Here is a 20,249-nt window from a genome sequence, read left to right on the forward strand (position 1 = left end):
CAACTGCAAGTCTACACAAGTAATGGGAATTTAAAAAGAAAACAAAGATTCCAGTCCTGCACGCCTTTTCCGTTTCTATCAACTTGTACTGGAACTTCCATGCTTTCCCCGCACTGCCATCATAATTCATAAGCTCCTACAAGGAAAACCCATCACCTTCTGCTTCTTCGTTTTGCTCCAATCTCCTCTGATCAGGTAACCCATCTTTCATTTGGCTCTGGTTTCTGCTCCTCTGCATCTTATTACTCTTTCTCCATCTTCTTTTTATGTTGGGCTTAAATTATGTAACTTGCTGTATTTTTTTTTCTTCATGGAATTTGATGTTATGAATTGTACAAATGGAGTTGAAAAGATTGTTTTTTCATAGTTTCTTTATTCTCTCTTTTCCTCAAGTGACTTTGTTAGAGGGCAGTTGATTTTAGTTCTTATGTGAAATAAAATTTCTGGGTCATTGAAATTTGGGTAGAGTTCTGGTGTGTTTGAGTAGTGTGAATTGGAACTCTTTCTATGCTTGCCTTGATTTTGAATTTCCCAAAATTTATATCTTGGTGTTGTTGGATGGTGGGTTTGAGTCGTTGGTTGAGATACTGAAGTATTTTTACAGGATAGATAGAGCTGCTTTAATCTTCAGATTGGGATACTGGAAGGGCAAAAATTTTGATCTAAAAAAGTGTTTTTGTAGGATATACAGTATAATTTTTTTAATTTCTGTATATTCTTTTCCTAGTTAGCTTGGAGTATCTTTTAGAAAATCTTATGCGTCTTGCCTTTTCTTGGTATAAAAGTGTGGGTCACAGGGCCAATGAGAAATCGGTTATTTTAGCACTCTGATGTGTTCTAAGTGACAAGGACTGCCTTGTGCCTCCATGGTAATTAATATAAGTTGGAGACATGGAGGTTAACAACCACGAATTTTTATCTTCTATTGAGGCAGCAGTTATGTTAGAGCTAGTGGGTATGAAAGCTGTTATTCCTGTTTGTTCTTAGTTGTTTCTGTTGAGGCAGCAATCATGTTTTGTTGTGTCGATGTGATTTGCAATATAATGTGTTTTATTTCATCTTGTATTATCTTTAACTCTTAATTTGAGGGGCTTTTTTTACTCCTCCATTCTCTTTTATACTTTCGCTTGGGGGTTTCAAGATTTAACCGATAATTCAAAGAGAAAAAATTTTCTGGAAGAAAAATGCTGATCTTTACGATGCTACTTGTGGTTGTGTGACCCTTCAAATTTGCTTTTGCAAGAATTTTTCTTGTTTTGAATCATCTTCATTCTTGTGGTCTACAGTTTTGGGGAACGAGTCTAGATGGCTGAGAGAACCTGGTTAGATTAGAGCAATTACTAGGAAGTCTGTTCATATGATGTACTCATTCTCTGCTTCTATTATGGGTTTATAAAGGTTGAATAATGCTCATGCACAGATCTTTTTGCGTTAATCATGTATAACCCAAATTGACCATATGGATAAGCAATTTCCTTGTATCTGAGGCTTCAAAGTACAATGTTTTACAAGAAGTGGCTTGCAGGGAAAAAAGAATTGCTATGTCCTTGCTTCCAATTAATTAATCTCATTTAGTGTTATTATGGTCCCTACTAAATCTTTTGCATCTCCCATGTGTGTATGTTTCCTATAAAATATTTCCTGTATTGAAGCAAGCTTTCAGTGTATTATAGTTTCTGCCATGACCAGAGTTTTGTTCTTGAAGTATAGGAACAATGCCTGAGAAAATAACTCCTGAGGATCTTTTGAACAACATCGTGGGAACATTTGCTGAAAGTAGTTCAAAACAGAAATCTGTGCCACTTTTTGGGGAAGAGACATCAAACTCAGTCACTTCTAAGTTGAACCGGCTATTTGGACGCCAGAAACCTGTCTACCACCTTTTGGGTGGAGGCAAATGTAGGATCATTATGTTCCAATACATGCTTGAGCATTTTTTTTATGCAATTAGAAGTTGTTGCTTCCGCTAATTCTCCTTGCATTGTTTCTCTTTTTATGCCTGAACTATGTAGCTGCTGATGTCTTGTTGTGGAGGAACAAAAAGATATCAGCTAGTGTTTTAACTGGTGCAACTTTTATCTGGGTGCTCTTTGAATGGCTCAATTATCATCTCTTGACTCTTGTGGGCTTTGCTTTGGTTCTTGTTATGCTTGCTCAGTTCCTTTGGTCAAATTTTTCCGGCATAATTAGCAGGTGATGTCAACATGTTCAGTTTTGAGCATCTATTTTGCTTGGTTGGGTGATGTTGTGTACAGTAGAGCTGAATGTTGTGATCTGACTATTGTGTTCTCCATGGTGGCAGGTCCCCTTCTGAAGTACCTCGCCTTGTTCTGCCTGATAAATTATTTGTCAATATTGCCATCTCGATTGGTCATGAAATTAATCGAGCCTTGGAATTTATTCAAGATGTTGCACTTGGAGGAAATTTGAAGCAATTTCTTATGGTATGTTTGGATGATTATATTCTTTTCATACATATGATTGTATATATCATATACGAAGGTGATCTGATTAAGATCCATGTTGAGGAACTGGAAGACTTGTGCGTCGGCTGTTAGATTAGATATGAATGACCGGAATACAACTAATCCACCCTCACTCACTATGCATCTCAACCATCTAAATTTTACCTAAACACTGATATGCAAGTCCTCAATTTAATTTCTAGAACATCACCATATCTATGTTATGAAAAGCACTTTCTTGGCTTGGCTTTCACTGGTTTCTTGATATTAGCAGTAAATGCATTTTAGGCCTCAAAACCCCATGCTATCATGCTTTTACTTAACGTCTTTGACGATTGTAATAAACTGTTGAGATATTATCTCAGGTTGTAGCAAGCTTGTGGGTTGCTGCAGTGATAGGAAGCTGGTGTAATTTTCTGACCGTTTTGTACATTGGTGAGAGATCCAACCACTAATAATATCGAGTCTCGTATAAACTTATGATCTGATGACCATGTGTTCTGTTGATGGTATGGTTAAAGTTTGGGATAACCATGAAGATTATTGGAGAGAATTTGATTGTTGTCAGAAGTTTGAATATTGTTACTTTAGCATTTGCATAATAAAATATGAGTTGTCTTTCAGTATTTTGCACTTGATGCATCACTTGCTCTACATGGAATTGAAACATAAGTTACTGTTAGTAGTAAGTTAGTGGTGGAAAATTAAGCTCTCTCTCTCTGTCTCTCTCTCTGTCTCTCATGTGATGTGGCTTCTGAGGTAAACTCATGCTTCTAGTCTCATTTGAGTTTAAAGATGATATTTGATGAAGTATGTAATTCCTTCCTTTTGGATTTTATCACTGGAATTTGTTTATTACTAGTGAAGTGTATGCATATACTGTAATATTCATGAATGCTGTATCTCAAAAAAGAAAAGAAAAAGAAAATATGATTACCTTGTTGAATTTGGAAGCGGTTTAGAACTGCCATCAACTTAGGATCATGGTGCCTTTCTTGCTGAGGGTAACTATAGAGTTCTTTTATTATTCATGATTTATCTATCTGATTGAGCTAGACATGCTTATAAGAGTTATCTGAAGCTTACTGATAATCTGTCTTTGATTTTATGGTACATAATATGGTTTTTATTAATAATATTGTTATCCTGGTATATATGGAAGAGAATTGATATAGGTCGTTGTTTATTAGGTTTTGTTGCTGCTCACACATTGCCAGTTCTGTACGAGAGATACGAAGATCAGGTTGACAACTTTGCATACCAGGTCCTCGGGCAGCTTCAACATAATTATCGGAAGCTTGATACCAGTGTCCTCAGCAGGATCCCAAAAGGAAAGGTCAATTGGAAGAAGCATGATTAGATTCGTTTAGCAACATAAATAATGTTTAGCCATCTCTGCAGTTGATTGGAAAATAGCATGTTCCAGCAGAGGGAAAACAAGGGGTGAAAAAACAATTAAGTATTACTGTTTATAGGGTCAGAAACTGGACAGTTGTGATTATTCCATGTTAGTAAAACCGTTCTGTTATTGTGAAGGTTCAAATTCATCTTCCATTTGATCAATTCTCGTTTTGAGAAGTAACCATTGCCGAAATAGCATTAGCTTAAACCAAAACCAAGGGGTTAAAACCACATGCAAGGATCAGTTGGGTTGAAACCATATCAACTGGTTTCAACTTTCATTTTTCATGGAAAGTATTTTACCCTTACCCTGATGAGGAAATCTTGGGTAGTTTTTGTAAGTGAGTCGCATAATACATCACGGCTGACAGTCACCTACGCATGTTGGAATATTTCTGTCTTTCCCTGGAAACATCATAACATCCATTACTCTAGTACTAGTGCAGTCTGAGTGACGCCTACCACAGGCACAGGCACTTTTAATCCTTCACCCCTATTGTTACTTTTGTTTTGCCAACGTCTAACAGTTGTGTAAAAACAGGGTTTAAGTTAGAATTTTGAGATTTCAATTACTTGTGGCTAGTAATATGTAGCTATGAGTAAAGTTGAAAATTTAAAGAACAAAAGATGAAACAACTTGACAATTTGTTGGTTGTGGACCTATTGGTACAGTGAAAGAAAACAAGAAAAAGCTAGCTAGACGGCCTGTAGAGAGGTATAGCTCTAAGGAGTAAAGCTGTAAAGATATCATTAAGGTCCGGAAAATTATGGGAGAATTTTCCACGTTGTATGGCCTACCTTCAGATCAGTAAGAGATCTCAGACATGCTCATATGGCTAATAATGTTTTTGTTCATAATATTCTGCCGGAATTTTTTATAGTACAAAACGATTAAGGGGAAATGAATTTACACAAATATTCATTGGATGCACGTGAATTTCGAACATTTGTTCATATGAGTGGGGATGAAAGAGCTCAACCAACTAAGCTATAATCCACGGACAATTTTGCTAGATATTTAAATATGTGAGATTTGAGAACCTTAGGTGAGCAATTTAAAGAATATTTGTGGGGTGACCATGTGGTCAACTGGTCATCACTTTTTTGTTTCTTTCTCGAGTCAATCGAATATTTGAGCAATTTAAAGAACATTTCTGAGGTAACCACGTGGTCAACTGGTCATCACTTTTTTGTTTCTTTCTCTGACATGTGCGATTTGGTCAAGATATGTTAGATGGCAAACACAAACCAGATCTTATAATTTTGTATTGGAACATCGACAAAATAATTAACAAGCTACAGCCTAAAGCAGACTATATATCATGTGGGATTCTCAGTAAGGCTAGGATCCAAATCTAACACAGTACTTTCACATGATGTTCATGTACATACTGTTTGCTGCTGCTGATTAAATAGTTGAGTTGAAGTCGGCAATTAGCAAGTGGTATTGTGTATTTCTCTAATCATTAATCTATAGACCAAGATGTGAAAAAACAACTATACTGTATTTTTAAACTCTTTGTATTAATTATAACTGGGGCGAATCTATATCGACATCAATATCGAACTATCAATAACATTATAAATAATCGATATAGCGTGTCGATTTCAATCCCACCTCAGCTAAATCATGAGTGCAGAACATATGCATTTATAATTAGTTAGAGCTAGACTTTTTAAATCATACATGAACATGTTTAATTAACAGTGATTGGCCTGCAGGTTTCACAAAACATCTGTGGCTATAGAATGAAGTATGTGCATTTCCAAGGCGATATCGATTGCATGGATGGTTGTGAATAAAGGAGGACCAAAAAATATCAAGATATACATGCACCTGCATATATATAGAAATGTGTATATATAATATATAGAGCCACCTGTGTGTGTGGAGGAGTGGACATGAGGAGAGAGCTCGAGAGAGTGTGCATGGACTGCTGATTCCATGCTTGGAATGTGCAATGCAGCAACTTTCCATGAGTTTAGCTCACGTCGTGGACCCTCATCTGCCTTTTAGGAAAAATGTGTGGAGTTAGCTTATTATATATACCACTTCCCTTTCTCTCCTTTTCACTCATTATACATACAAGATTCTCTCTGAATAATCTCTGCCTTCTCATAATTCTCAAGAGGCATGCAATGTGTATATAATACACACACATATCTTCTTTGAATGTTTATTTTCCAAAAGGAAAAGAACAAGTTTTGGAATTACAAGTTCAGAACTGTCATTGGATGATATGTATCTTAATTACTCAGAGGTTAATTAGAAGTTTAGAACCTACCTATAGAGGGCAGGGAAACGTTTGAAAGATTGATGTATATACGGCTGTATACTCGCGTCTGCAAACTCATGTATGTCTGAAAGACGTATATTCGTGTCTGCAGACGCATGTATATATACCTACATATCAGCTACTACCTCTCCTGTGCATGTACAGCACCACAGACATGTATTGGACATCAATTAAAAGCTAATCTCTTTTAGAATCGAACATGGCTTGGACACACACCTTCACATATATATACATCTGTTTCTGTTTATTTTTCCATACATAGGAATTATGATTCAAAACACACAAAATATTATGTTGTGAAATATTGAAATCCACATTTTTAAAGGGTTCCAAACTAGAAGAAAACTTAGCAATTGCATTTTTCTTTCTGATGCATGTATATATGTATATTATTGGTATTAACCCTTAAAACTAGAGATTGTTCGGTTCACATCTTTTATGCGATGATGATACCAAAACTTGGATTTGGTGTATTATAAAGTAGTGATTTTTAACAAATACATTAAACTTATGCATATATACACACACATATATGTATATATATATATATATATACGTACACAGATGCATATATGTAGTAGTCGATACAATTTCGTAGATATCTACAATATCAATCCGCATATCCACAATCCTATTTTTAGTTAAAGACATGATATCTTATGTATGTGAAACTAAGAATCTCTCCTGCGCAGGAGTGGAGCTAGAATTGAAAGATTGGGCCGAGATAGAAAACACAAGTATATCAAATACATATAAGTATTCAAAACACATGTTAGAACTGAATTTTTCAAAATTAGTCATGTCTAATTATTTTTAAAGGGGCCATTAATTAAAATTACAAGTTGTCTATTAGTAAGTTGTAAGAGATCAAAAAAATGGGGGACTCGGGGCCACTCCTGGCCTAGGAGTGGCTCCGCCACTGCTCCTGCGTCTTATCTTTATGAGTCTATAAATAGGGGAAGGACTTGAGTTTCATGAATTAAAAACCACTAGTTGATTTCTCAAATATACAGGTATATCGATCTTTCGCTTATTTCTATTCCCAAATGGTGATTGTTACCAGCAAGAAACCTGGCTTTTCCAACTTGGTTATGAATGAGGACCAAGTCCCAACTCTCTCCCGTTATACAGAAAATGATGGGGACGATGATGATGACGACGATGATGGAGGAGATGTGGCGCCAGCAGCATAGTTATCATAGATTCATAGTGTTTATGAATAAGAGTGGCTTAAGCTTTGATACTTTCATCAACTTGAGCTGAACGAACATTTGGTAATATATATATATATATATATATATATATATATATATATATATATATATAGTAAAGAATCAGCTGCATATTATGAATTTATATTCATAGGGCAACTATTTTGTAGCATATACAATAATATTAGAAGGTGTATGCATGTAATTTAAATAAGCAAAAGATACCTCCGGTGTGCTTATATATAGTCATACGCACCAGAGGCATCTGAGAAAAAAGAAGCAGAAGAAGAAGAAGAAGAATTCAGGTGTCTATGTTTTACAGCTTCTTTTTATTTTGCAAAGGGCCGGAAAGAGAAAAATATTACTTGTATATGATTACTGAGATCATGTGTATGGCAGCTGCTACAATATTAAACTTTAATAATAATTAGTGATATATTCGGATTACGTAATATCAATCTCTCTCTCCCTCTCTCCCTCTCTCCCTCTCTCCCTGTCTATTAATTATGTCTATCTCCCTGTAAGTCCATCCATTAATATATCATGGCAATTGAAGAACATGGAAACATATCTTTTAAAGGATTTCTTTATAGAGTTAATTATCTTCTTGATCATTTCAATTTCCCCCTTTCTGTTTTGTATTATGCTCAAGCATGGCTTTATGTTAATTCATATTCCATTACTATAGCTGAGCATAAAATCCGTGAACTGAGTTTAGAAAATGTAAGTACTGTGTTTTTTCCTTCTTAATTATATTTGGTTGTCTTGACTGCTAGGGTTTTTCTGATTTCTTGGGTTTATTTTTCTTGAAATAGTTTGAAATATGTGAGGTTTGGTGCTTGATAGACTCAGGTTCACTTGTTTTGCAGCCAACATTATTCGCTACCTTTTGTTACATTAAGTTCATTTTGAAACTTGAGATAAATAAGGTATCGATTTTTTTTTGGTGGAGAATTGCTGAAATTTTAATTAGAGGGTTGTGAATCTGTGATCATAACTTTAGCTTCGAGAACAATGGCTAGATGAGCTTGAGTACGTTTATTTCTTTATACAAAGTGTTTCTCTACACTTTGCCATATAGGCTAGCTGGGAATATTGAAAACAATTGTGGAAGAAAGTGCTTGCCTTGCTTTGCTTTTGTCTGCACCAAAAGGGTAATGAAATTTTCTTCCTTTTATGACTGCATAGCTGCATATAGTTGCATAGCCTGGTCCTTTTTTATTTATTCTGAAATTCGTTGAATGTATGCATATTTTGTGTTTGGTCGCACACTTGTACTAATAATATGCTAAGGTGCAGCTTGTTATGCTCGTTCTTTTCAACTATTCTGTGAGCCCGATAAATAATAGTTCATTATTTGTTGCTTCACTATGCCAATATTGCTTGAGGTGAGTTACCTCAAGCAAGAGCATGATCTTGGACTGCAAATTTTCGTGGTTATTGAAAATGGATTTTAATTATGGCAAATTTTTAAGTAACCTTCGTTTTGGAAAAGTTTTGTGCTGACAGGTTTTATAAAGTTAAGTTTGTAGGTCATTTTAGACCATTAAATAGACATAACAAGATCTAAATTGCTGTTATGTGTGAAGATTTATGTCTCCAAATTTCTGTTATGTGAAGATTCATGCGATAGGATTAGTGAGCTGCCAAGAAATACCATTGTCATTCAGGTATTTGGGTTGGATTGCTCCTTGTTTTTGTTGTCTTTTGCAGTTTACAGTAATCTGAGTACATTTTTATCTTCTATCCAGGCTCAGAAAGCAGAGAGGGATGCTACAGATTTATAAACTTAGAGTTTGGTAAAAAGGTATAACATGAATGGAAGTTTTAATTGTAGTTTATGTGAGTTCAAAGTTGATGAAATAAAATAATATATTGGTCTATTATCTCTCGTCTTTTGCAGTGGGAGAAGGGAAATAGCACATACACCCAACAACAACTTGATGAACTGAGAAATGAATGGGTAGAATTTGCGAGTCATCGCATATGTATTAGCTATGTAGTTACCTAGTCAATATTTTGTGAATTTTGGCTATGAATAGTTAGCCCTAGTCACTATTTTGTGAATTTTGGCTATGGATATTAGCCTACCTATATGTAGTCATCAGGAGTAACGGTATATGTTGTACAAATGTGGTAGGGTTTTGAACTATGACAGAATTGTTAAAGTAAGATGTATCTTAAGCTTTTATGAAAAATGCAGGTTTTTGAGTATGAATAGTCCAGTTGGACCTCAATATCCAGGTTGTCTGTAAACATGGGAGTGGGTTTCTTGTTCCACAGAGGTATAAATCATCTTCCTAATATGCAAATCCAAAATAAAACCGCGATTTACCTTAAAACAGAGACATAGAAATAAGGATGACACGTCAAATTTATTTTAAACATATAGACGTAGTGCCCGTTTGGCATTGCTTATTTGGGGTAATAAGTGAATTTTTAAAAAATTTGGGAAGCCTAGCATGTTTGGTAAACTGTGAGAAAATCACTTATTGTTAAAAATTGTTGTGAGTGAAAGCTATAAGGGAAAGCAGCTAATGAGGTGCTTTCATTTTCTGATTATGCAAGAATTAGTTTCGAGGAGGCGCTGGGTTTTAATGATTATGCGGCAATTATTTTTTGATTATGCAGAAATAATACCAACAACACTTTAACAACCAAACGCCAAACTGCTTTCTCTCACAGCTGATTTCTCCACAGCAAATCTGACAGCGATTATTTTCACAGCACAGCAATGCCAAACTGGCCCGTAGTAAGTCTAGAACTACGTCCATTTTTATTATCAAATTGATGTTGTAAGATTCATATTACATCTATTGTTTCAAAGAAATCGAAATCGTAAGACACATACCACGTCCAATTTCTTAAAGCCATAGACATGGTACAACACATACCATGTCGCTTCTCAAGTAATACTCGACATAGCTGTTATTCAAAAACGTCTATTTTTTTTTTTTAAACGACGTGGGATAATACTTCCTACGACGCTTTTTAAGATATAGGGACATAGAATGTTGTTTCAAACATCGATTTTTCTTCCAATGGAACTCGAACGACGTTGCTTTTGGACAAAAAGCGACGTGGATTAATATATTCCACGGCGGTGAATCACCGTCGTGATTAAGGTTTTTAAAGCATGTCGGTAGAGTAGATGCTTTTTCACCTTAAACCACGACGGTTTTTCACCGTTGTTGTTTTCAATTTTTGGAAAAGTGTATATTGCCTCGATCGTCATCGTATGGATTAGTAACACCAAAAATACATCAAGAACTTGTAGGAGAATATTAACCTAGCTATATTTCAGAGTCAGAAGATAATCTAATCTTAATACAGTATATCGCTTTTGTTATTATATGCCTTTTCTTTTACATATAACAACTAGCTAAGGCAATATCTAATATTTATGACACTTGCTATCATCCTATCATCCTATCATCCTATCATCCTATCATCCTATCATCATGCTCTAACAGAATCTAAGTTTTTTTTTTTTTTTTTTTTTTTTCACATGAAACTTACAATAGCTTGAGATCTCTAAACACACCATTCCACCTCATCCATCTCATACAATTTGAACAAAAGTATTTGTGGGTTGATTAACCATATAGTGTCATAATAAGAATATATGTATGCATAAAAAAGAAGTGTCAATAAGAATGTCAAATTTTTCTTTTTATGATAAGCTAGGATTGTATTGGATTGAATAAGTCATAAATCTAAGATATGTTGTTAAAGGAGGAAATGAAGGTCGGTGAATGATTTTCCATTTTGGGGGCGATTAGGAGGGATAATTTCCTTTATAAAATGTTGCTATCCTACCATTTTGTGGGGATTATGAAATAAGTTTTCTTCATTTTTTTAAATTTTTTTTGAGAGCCTTTCCTATTGAGAGGGGAGATAATTAACATACTAAACTCACACACACTACATGGATGTTAAGGCTCGAACCCAAGACCTTTTCTGTGGGGAGCATTTGCCCCAAACCACTACTAGTGGGTCCTTTGGAGATAAGTTTTCTTCATGAGTAATCTATTTTTTACCTTTAACATGATCATGTGTTTTTCATGTCTTCCTTTAAGAACATCCACAATGGTAAGGTGTATATGGAGGTGTATGTCAAATATACACATTTGGTTGCCAGAATGTCCTGCAATGGGGAGGTATATACGGCCGTAAATGTACATCACAACCGTGCAATGGGGAAAAAAGATGCAAATGTACATCTAATTTTACACCCAGCCAAGTGGGTCCCATAATGGAAAAGCCAAGAGAGAGGAGAGAGGAAAGCTACCTAAAAGATGGGGAAGTTATTAAAATGGTAGACCCAGGGTGTGGCTAAGATTTATTAAAATGGGAAGTTATTAAAATGATGCAAATGTACAAAGTTATTCTCCAACAACTCTCTAATGTATGGCCATATTTCATTCAAATTGAAATATGAAACTAATAATTACATTGATCAATGGTGAAGAATAAATTCATATCAAAGCCGACGGTTCAGATTAATTTTATTTACATCATATTGAATGAAATTATATCTTATCGGAATTTTAAAATTTTTACGTCGATTTATTTAGAAAAAATAATTAAACCTAACACAAAAAAATTAACATAAAAAAAAAATATAACACAAAAAATGAATTAATTCAAGAAAATCGAATTTACATCTTTGAATTTTGCATCCAACTCAATGGAGCAAAAATGATATTTGCATCTCTTGGAGGTGTAAAGGTGATGTAAAAGTGGCTTTACACCTCCGAATTTACACCTCCCACTGTAAATGCTCTAACATGCTTGAAATATAGGGAGTTATCATATCCAACCCATACTAGACATCAAACGAGCCCAAAATTTCACCCAAAAAGAAATTGGTATACATATATATAGTGATTTCCAAAGAAAACTTTGAATAAGTTGGGTTCAATCTCCAAAATACAAACCACAATGAATATTTTAGAAAAAGGGATACGTTATATCCAGCGTGGCAGACGAGCTGGAGGTGACAGTGGAGCCTGAGAGCGTGCATGGACTGTTGATCCCACATACCGAATGTGCAGCGCAGACACTTGCCATGAGCTTAGCATACGTAGACAGACCTACATCCCACTAGGAAAAAGGTATGGAGGACAGCCCTGCCATGTCATCGCTCCCTTCTGTTCGCGCCAAATTTCGTTGCCTTTTTCATGTCAACGTGTCCAATATCAAGATCTCAAACAAATTACAGAGATCGCAGAAGAAAGCAACATGTCTGTTGGGAAGGATATGCAATAACAATTTGCATATGCCAATATGATGATGTTATTCCTTTCCTTGTTATAAATATGCAGACATGTACTGGTGCAGTCTGCAACTAGCTTCCGCATACACTGCATGCTTATTTAATTTCTTTGGTCAATTTCTTAGGTAAGCAGGTCCTCTTTTTTTTTTTTCTATCTAAACCCTATTTTATATATGTCAGTTGCAATGGTTAGTGTCAATAGCAAACAGTTACTTGCTGCTTCCAAGTTAGTTTTTAAGGAGGAGGACCTGTCCAAGACACAGTTTCATGTTCACCGGAAGAATGATTGGGATGATGACGATGACGACGACGATGATGCAGGCAGTGTTGCGCCAGCCGCATAGCTATATATATGGTTATTGGCATTGAGCGAATTTGAGGCACTTCCTAGCCTCCTAGGAGTTCATGAACGGGGTTCAACAATGTTGAGCTTTGGCACTGGTTGTCAGTTAAAGATTGTTTTTTGTTTTTAAGGTTTCAAATCGAGTACTATTAGAACAAAAGAGAAAAACAAGTTTCTCGACTCTCTCTGCTTGTCTTGTTTTTAATAGTACGTTGACTGAATGTTAATCTAAGCTTAAGTTCATTACAAAATCCGAAGTTTGTTTTTCAAGTTTCTCGACTCTCTCTGCTTGTCTTGTTTTTTAAGTTTTTAATGTATAGGGCCAACAAAATAATAAGCCACTTCATTTTGAAAGGCCGAATAACCATGCATATTCTCAGTCTGATGAGGCAAGAAAGCTCAGTAAGATTAAGATATTTTATCAAAGAACCTCGGCACAGATACGAGATAGTGATTTGTATAATAATCAATATCAATTAATAAACCTTATCACCTACCAATGTTGTTTCGAAAGATATATGTGTGTGTATGTGTGCGCGAGCCTGCTGTGGTGGGTACACCAGTCCATATTGCAATGAGTTTGTCTTTCAAATGGTCAATTCAGACATAAAGCATAAAAGATCATTCATTAAAAGGTCTTTTTAAATACCAAGCTTTGGGCACAATTATATTTTTCATGTACTCTCTAACCACAACCTTTATGTCTAATTCCAATATGACCAATTAGATTATCACTGACAGAAACAAAAATGACAATGCCTTGCCTACTCAACTAATTGGGGTCTAAATTTCAGAAAGATTCTTGGGCCGGGTTAGAATTTTCTAATTGTTGAGGCCCAAAAAATCCACAATTGGGCCCGAATAAATTCACTGCCCAGTACAACACCTTATTAAGTAAAGACTCGGTTTGGAGCACGCAAGAGTTCGTCATACACGCTCGCACGAGCCACAGTCCACGTGCCATGCCAAATAAATAATCTGTCACGCTAAGAATTGAGATGAGCCTATAAAATGCACTAGCTCTACGAGCCCATGCTAATTATCCTGCCATGTCCCTTTTTAAAGGGGATACAATTCGAGCACTCCAATCGACATGCCATGCCAAGCGGAAGATCATTATTTTACACCTAGCTACGACAAGCTTAAGTGGGCCCAAGCCACGCAAATGCCCTGGGCTTGCTAAGTGGGTTGTAGTATGGATGGTAAAGAGCTTTCATGAGGCCCATTAATGAGCCGAGAAATGGAAGTTTTGGGTTTCTTGGGAGCCCAAAACTCAAACCCATTTCTTGAGCCCAAATATGTGGGTAAACATAAAAGAAAAAGAATGTTAGCCCACTACCTTAGACAAATAGCCCATTACTTTAGGAAGTTGGTCCATCCCCTTAGTAGGCTTAGCTATCACCTTAAGAAAGCTCAAGCAAACCAAGAAAATATCTGCAAGCCTCCAGCACATGGCTGGAGACAAAAACAACGACAAAACCCAAAGATATCCATATGTGTGGGCTGCTGGGAGGCTCCAGCACATGGCCAAAGACAAATCCCAACACAAGCCATCCAAAAAACCAAATGATACTTGAGCAAAACAACTTTCACACCAGCGTACATACTTATTTCTTTCCCCCATCAGATCTAGCCATAGAAGAGGGGAGAAAAGAAGGAAGAAAGACAGCTGAAAGTGGGCATTCCCCACTAGGACAGTTGCAGGAAAATCCTAGAGCTCCCAAAATCCTATTTTTGTGCAATTGGGCAGAGAGAATTTCACCAAATAGGATGAGTCAAAGGAAGAGAAGAGAAAGGGAGGGAAAGATTTGGGCCAAATTGGATAGAAACCATTAGGGTTTCTTGGAGAAAGGGGGCTTCCAACGGCTATAAAAGGGGTCATCTTCTACCCATCAAAGGCAACCCACATCTGGAGAGCAAGCTTCCTCTATCACCTGCAAAACCCAGCAAATTCGTACTCTATTCACCATTCTCCCTCATTTTCCCTCTTCTGGCAAGCTATTCCAGATCTTGACAGACTTTTCGTCAAGCTGCTGGAAATTACTTAAACCACCCATCGTTCCTTCCCATCTCTCTCCCCTCTTAGCCAACCTTCTTAGAATCACTTCCCTTTCCTTAGAACCCCTGTTCCTCATAGGAATTCACAGCCCTCTCTCTGTTTATGCTAAACTCATGATGGTTTTGCTCCCATGCCACAAGCTTCTCATGCCAAGCTAAAAATCTATTTGTAAGCAGACGTTGTTTTTGTTGGTGAAGGTAACCGGGGTGTTTCCTAAGGCTTCACTGTCCTTTCGAAGCATTTTTGGGGCTTGATCTTTGAACTTAGACACAAGGGGTAATTTCACCCATTTTCACTCCTTACGGCAGCTCAGCGCATTCGTCAGGCTTCTAGAACAAAGAGACCCCTACACTAATATGTTTCCATTCTAAAAGAAAATTAAGCTTTTATAACGAGAGGCTATGTTGAGGGGTTACAATAAAGAAGTTCAATCCAACAGTTCAATAATAACTCTACACTATATCAGACAGACGGCTATTAAGAACCCCACCCCCTCATTATAACCCTCTGGCCTTCCTGCATACAACCGGCAAGAAATGGGCTTCACATTATACACATGATCCAGTTTTTCTCCACCTTCTTTTAGAGTCGGCCCAGTAATTCTAGTGAGAACTGGGTTTCTGTTACATTACACAAGGTATAGAAGGGACCAATTGACATTTCCTAAATAAGCAACTGAATCTGACCGTTAATCTTGGAGATCGAACAGTCATCCTATAACTAAATCCTGCAGCTTACCTTAGAAAATCCAGACCCAATTTGTCCTTTTTAGGTCGGCTCGGCAGGCAAAAGTATCGTCAAATGAGACAATGTGATCTCTGTTTCAGCACTTGACGCTGATGGTTCATGCAAATCCAGCCGTCCTCGTCCTCAGTTTCTGGGACCTGGAAAGAGCAGCTGACGTGTACCTTCTGAGGACCATGTTTCTTCTCACTCTTTTTAGCCCACCAAATGGTTTGGTCTCTACTGTTCAATTCAATCTTCCATGCTGCTTCAACCAATACCAACTATCTCTTTCCTCATTTGAGCCACTTCTCTTTGACAAGTTCATTAATTTCACAAGTCTGTCTCTGCATTTCCAAAATTCTTGGGGGGCTTCTGCCAGAATTCTGGCAATTTAGTTCTGTTTTGAGCTGAAACTTCTTCAATATCAGCAACCCATTTCTTGTTTTAGATTGTTTTCTTTTTTTCTTGAACTCAGCAGCTCCTGGGAAAGGAATCATGGCTATGCATGTTAGCAGTGCATGCTTTTCTGTTTTTAGTCACAGGAGAGTTCATAAGATTAGAGCTGTTGCTTCTGAAAATGTGACCACAGAGGTTGATAAGGTGAAACTGGGGGGTTCTGATTTGAAGGTGACAAGGCTTGGGATTGGAGCTTGGTCATGGGGGGACACCAGTTATTGGAATAACTTCGAATGGGATGGTAAGTTGCAGAAATGATTGAAAAACTGAGAATCCCTTTTCAAATTGATGCTTTATTTTGGTTATAATTGTAGGTATATTTGTTTCAGATGAGTTGTTTAGAGTTTTTGAGCCTTTGTCTTTCTATATTCACTTTTATCACTTGGGGAAGTGTTTTTAAATTTGCTTAACTTTCTGCACCTGTAATTACTAATTACAATGTAAACCCATCATCAGCTTCGAATTGTACATGAGAGGAAGAAAGCTATATTTGTGTGATTCAACTTTATGCAATGGAAATTCTTGTTGGTTGTTTGATGGGTTTTTTAGGTGGGGCAATAAATCTTAAAATTCAATATCTTTCTGAATTGGTTGTATTGGTAGCTTTGTTGTTAAAATTATGAAATGCCGAGGTATGTTGGAAAGTGGAAATTATTCAATTGTGTTCATTATGGCAAATGTTTTGTGTAAATTGCAGATAGGAAAATGAAGGCTGCTAAGTCTGCTTTTGATGTCAGTGTTGATGCTGGTATAACCTTCTTTGATACTGCTGAAGTTTATGGCTCCAGGGTAGGAAAAGCGCCTTATATTTCCTTTGTTCCTCTCAAACAGATGCCATAAAGTTTTATCAGTGTAAACAAAAATTTTACTTTTCACTCTTGCAGGCTTCTTTTGGTGCTATAAATTCTGAAACTCTTCTAGGAAGGTACGTACTGGGATATTTTTTTTATAGTGGCTCATTCTACTTTCTAGTCAACAAAGAGTAAGGCTAATCATGGTTAATTTCTGTGTTTTGAGAACATTAGTTATATAACTTCCACTGAATTTTATACAGATTTGTCAAGGAAAGGAAAGAAAAGTATCCAGGAGTGGAGGTTGCTATTGCAACCAAATTCGCAGCTCTGCCATGGAGGCTGGGTCGTCAGAGTGTCATTACTGCCCTTAAGGATTCCCTCGGTCGCCTTGGAGTTTCTTCAGTAGAACTGTATCAACTCCATTGGTATGTCCTTTACGTCAGAGTGTCATTCTGCTAATGTAACCACAATAACTAATCAAGTGTTTTGTGTTGATTTTCAGGCCTGGAATATGGGGAAATGAAGGTTGTTTATATATAACACCATTTTTTCATAAAATAATTCTCCGTCTGGCTAATGTAAATAGATGGCTATATATAATAATCACCTTTTGTTTCTAAAGAGGCGTCTCTGGAAAAATCATATTTCAGGGTATCTTGATGGTCTTGGAGATGCTGTTGAACAAGGCCTTGTGAAGGCTGTTGGTGTTTCAAACTATAGCGGTACAAATCTATCCTTTTATCTAATTATGGTCAGCTGTTCGAAACATGTCCTTTATCTTTCTTTGCTTTTTCTTCTTTGTTTTAAGTAAGTATAGAATATATTGGCATGTCAAGAAAGTAATTTATAAAAATGGATCCCCTCCTCAACTAATATGAACATGATGCACAAAGATCTTTATTGCAGAAAGGCGATTGCGTGAGGCACACAAGAAACTTCAAAAGAGAGGTATCCCATTAGCATCAAACCAAGTGAATTACAGCCTCATATACAGGGCACCAGAGGAGAAAGGAGTAAAGTCTACCTGTGATGAACTTGGGATCACTTTGATTGCCTATTCGCCTATTGCTCAAGGTGAAGTTGGAACCTTGTATCTTAATCTATTTTCATTTTCACTCAATATCTTAGCTTAAGAATTAATAAAATCACTTTTAGAAGGTATAATATTTTTTCAATTTACAGTATTCAAGACCTCTCTGAGCAATCTTCAGAAATTGGGGCTTAAGTTCATCCTATTGTTATCTTTTGTTTTAACTTAAGAAGGGTATAAACAATGGAAACAAAAATCATTGCTGAGTTAGGAGAAAGCAGGCTTGCTCACTTTTGTCACTGATCCCCTGATTGTGAATTTTGAGTATTCCTTTTCAAGCAGTTCTTAACTTCAACATTATGAGCTTATTTCTTCTATATTGTGTGATAGACTAGTTCTGGCTCCTGAAAGAAACAGTGAAGAAGTAAAATTCTCTATTTCTCGTGCATTTTTTAACACCTTACTGTGTCTTGCTTATTCTTGAATTCAACTATTTCTGGATAAGTGGTAATCTTGCTTGGTAAAACCTTTAAAGTGAAATATCTAAGAAAGAGGAGGTGTTTGTCTATCTGCTTTTCTACATTTAAACTCATATTTCACCAAACCAATACCTTACAACAAGAGAAAAACAGCTGGGTTATCCGCCCATTGCACAGTTTTCTTTTTATTTATTTATTTATTTTTATTATTTAGAATGCACAGTTTTTTATTAGGTAAGAAATTGGACAGTTTTTAGTAATAGAAAGGGCGTGCAGTTAGTCTGAAACAAAAAAGATGCGAATTCTTGATAAAAGATGTCTGTTGAGATCTTATATTATCACTTGTAATCTCTGCACAACCCTGGTTACAATGATTACAGCCTTTAATCTCAGATCTTAGTAGGTTGGTTTCCACAGAAGCCAAGTTTTTCTGTCTGATCCAGGTGTGAAAGAGATTGAGAATATTGAAATTTCTACTATTTATACATATGCAGGTGCTCTTACAGGAAAGTACACACCTGAAAATCCTCCCACCGGCCCTCGAAGACAGATTTATACTCCTGAATTTCTTACAAGGGTAAAGCATAGTCAATACTTTGAAAGCCAGTTACACAGTAAGTTCCAATTTTATTGCTGAAATATCATTTTGATATGCAGCTCCAACCTGTGCTGAACCGGATCAAGGAAATAGGAGAAAAGTACAGTAAAACAAACACACAGGTTTGTTAATGCTCTTTAACTATTGTATCTTTTTCAATTAGAAGTCCTCAATTTTGTCATTTCCGTTCAAGCATGGCTGAACAGTAACCAGCAATACCTATATTTTAGTAGTTAAGTCATGTGAGACGTGGATACAATTATCAAACTCTTGATAGATACCAAATTACATGAAAGACAGAGCTCTTTGTTTCACTGTTTTTAGTATATGTAGACCAACTCTCTGTAGTTTCATGCTCTCCATCATATAAGATCATAAACCCACATATTGATATCTTGGACAAGATTTCTTGAATGCAGAAATTCATATTGGGGCATTCTAATTTCTAACTCGCTGGGATTTAATGTGAGTTGGGTTCCTCTGCACAGGTTGTCCTAAACTGGTTGATAGCCCAGGATAATGTTGTGCCAATCCCAGGAGCCAAAAATGCAGAACAGGCTGCAGAATTTGCCGGTGCACTTGGATGGAAGCTCAACAATGAAGAAGTCGCTGAATTGCGCTCTTTGGCTACAGAGATAAGACCTGTTACTGGTTTCCCTGTTGAAAACTTATAGATTTTTATACAAGCATCTGAGTTGTAAATTCCTCTATACAAGAATGTATACACTTCTTCATATCAAATACAAATATCATGTTTTCCATAAGAATGATTGCAGGTTGACCATTAATGTAACTAAATCCTGTCGACATTTTTAGCCACTTTAGATCTGTTTGGTGACACTATCATTTTGGTCTTAGCACAAATTTTTAAGTGCTTGATCAGATGGAAAAACTAAACTGTTTTCGTATTCAGGTATTACTAGCTTACAACTTTACAATCTATTAAAAAGACTATATTAACAGAATACTTGGATAAAGACACTTTCTACCTCAAAAGTTGAAATTGTTTTTCCCAACGTAACTAATAGGAGATGGATTGGACTTCTAAATCCGATAATTCGATTATAAATGGATTCGGATATGAATTATAGTTGATATGACCCGACTTAGTA

General features: G+C 36.3%; 2 protein-coding genes and 1 long non-coding RNA gene across 4 annotated transcripts; all 3 read left to right on the forward strand.

Moving 5' to 3' along the window:
* Positions 1 to 4,008, forward strand: LOC110765928 (Reticulon family protein). 2 transcript variants are annotated; one of them, XM_021969173.2, is made up of 6 exons: positions 1 to 195; positions 1,706 to 1,899; positions 2,013 to 2,193; positions 2,303 to 2,444; positions 2,831 to 2,900; positions 3,656 to 4,008. In XM_021969173.2, the coding sequence occupies exons 2-6, from the start codon at positions 1,716 to 1,718 to the stop codon at positions 3,823 to 3,825; spliced, it is 747 nt and encodes a 248-aa protein (XP_021824865.1). In that variant the 5' UTR covers positions 1 to 195; positions 1,706 to 1,715; the 3' UTR covers positions 3,826 to 4,008. The 2 variants fall into 2 exon arrangements, with proteins under 2 accessions (XP_021824865.1, XP_021824864.1); XM_021969172.2 differs by having other exon boundaries at positions 2 to 195; positions 1,711 to 1,899.
* A 3,069-nt stretch (positions 4,009 to 7,077) lies between these two features.
* On the forward strand, positions 7,078 to 9,582 carry LOC110765947 (uncharacterized). Its single transcript, XR_002528072.2, has 3 exons — positions 7,078 to 9,044; positions 9,126 to 9,181; positions 9,278 to 9,582. It is a non-coding gene; the product is annotated as an uncharacterized LOC110765947 (long non-coding RNA).
* A 6,308-nt stretch (positions 9,583 to 15,890) lies between these two features.
* LOC110765953 (NAD(P)-linked oxidoreductase superfamily protein) lies at positions 15,891 to 19,961 on the forward strand. Its single transcript, XM_021969203.2, has 10 exons — positions 15,891 to 16,477; positions 16,934 to 17,025; positions 17,121 to 17,161; positions 17,291 to 17,455; positions 17,533 to 17,555; positions 17,681 to 17,752; positions 17,937 to 18,104; positions 19,034 to 19,116; positions 19,197 to 19,259; positions 19,626 to 19,961. The coding sequence occupies exons 1-10, from the start codon at positions 16,276 to 16,278 to the stop codon at positions 19,809 to 19,811; spliced, it is 1,095 nt and encodes a 364-aa protein (XP_021824895.1). The 5' UTR covers positions 15,891 to 16,275; the 3' UTR covers positions 19,812 to 19,961.
* The last annotated feature ends 288 nt before the right edge of the window (positions 19,962 to 20,249 follow it).

Source organism: Prunus avium, chromosome 3 (genome assembly GCF_965620075.1).
Source record: "Prunus avium chromosome 3, drPruAviu1.hap1.1, whole genome shotgun sequence".
In the NCBI taxonomy this organism is placed as follows: Eukaryota; Viridiplantae; Streptophyta; class Magnoliopsida; order Rosales; family Rosaceae; genus Prunus; species Prunus avium.

Coding starts and splice junctions, on each gene's coding strand:
- LOC110765953 (XM_021969203.2), top strand. CDS start 16,276: ATGGCTATGCATGTTAGCAGTGCATGCTTTTCTGTTTTTAGTCACAGG. Junction 17,026..17,120: donor CTGAAGTTTATGGCTCCAGG/GTAGGAAAAGCG, acceptor TCACTCTTGCAG/GCTTCTTTTGGTGCTATAAA. Junction 19,117..19,196: donor CTCCTGAATTTCTTACAAGG/GTAAAGCATAGT, acceptor TTTGATATGCAG/CTCCAACCTGTGCTGAACCG.
- LOC110765928 (XM_021969173.2), top strand. CDS start 1,716: ATGCCTGAGAAAATAACTCCTGAGGATCTTTTGAACAACATCGTGGGA. Junction 1,900..2,012: donor CCTTTTGGGTGGAGGCAAAT/GTAGGATCATTA, acceptor TGAACTATGTAG/CTGCTGATGTCTTGTTGTGG. Junction 2,445..2,830: donor ATTTGAAGCAATTTCTTATG/GTATGTTTGGAT, acceptor ATATTATCTCAG/GTTGTAGCAAGCTTGTGGGT.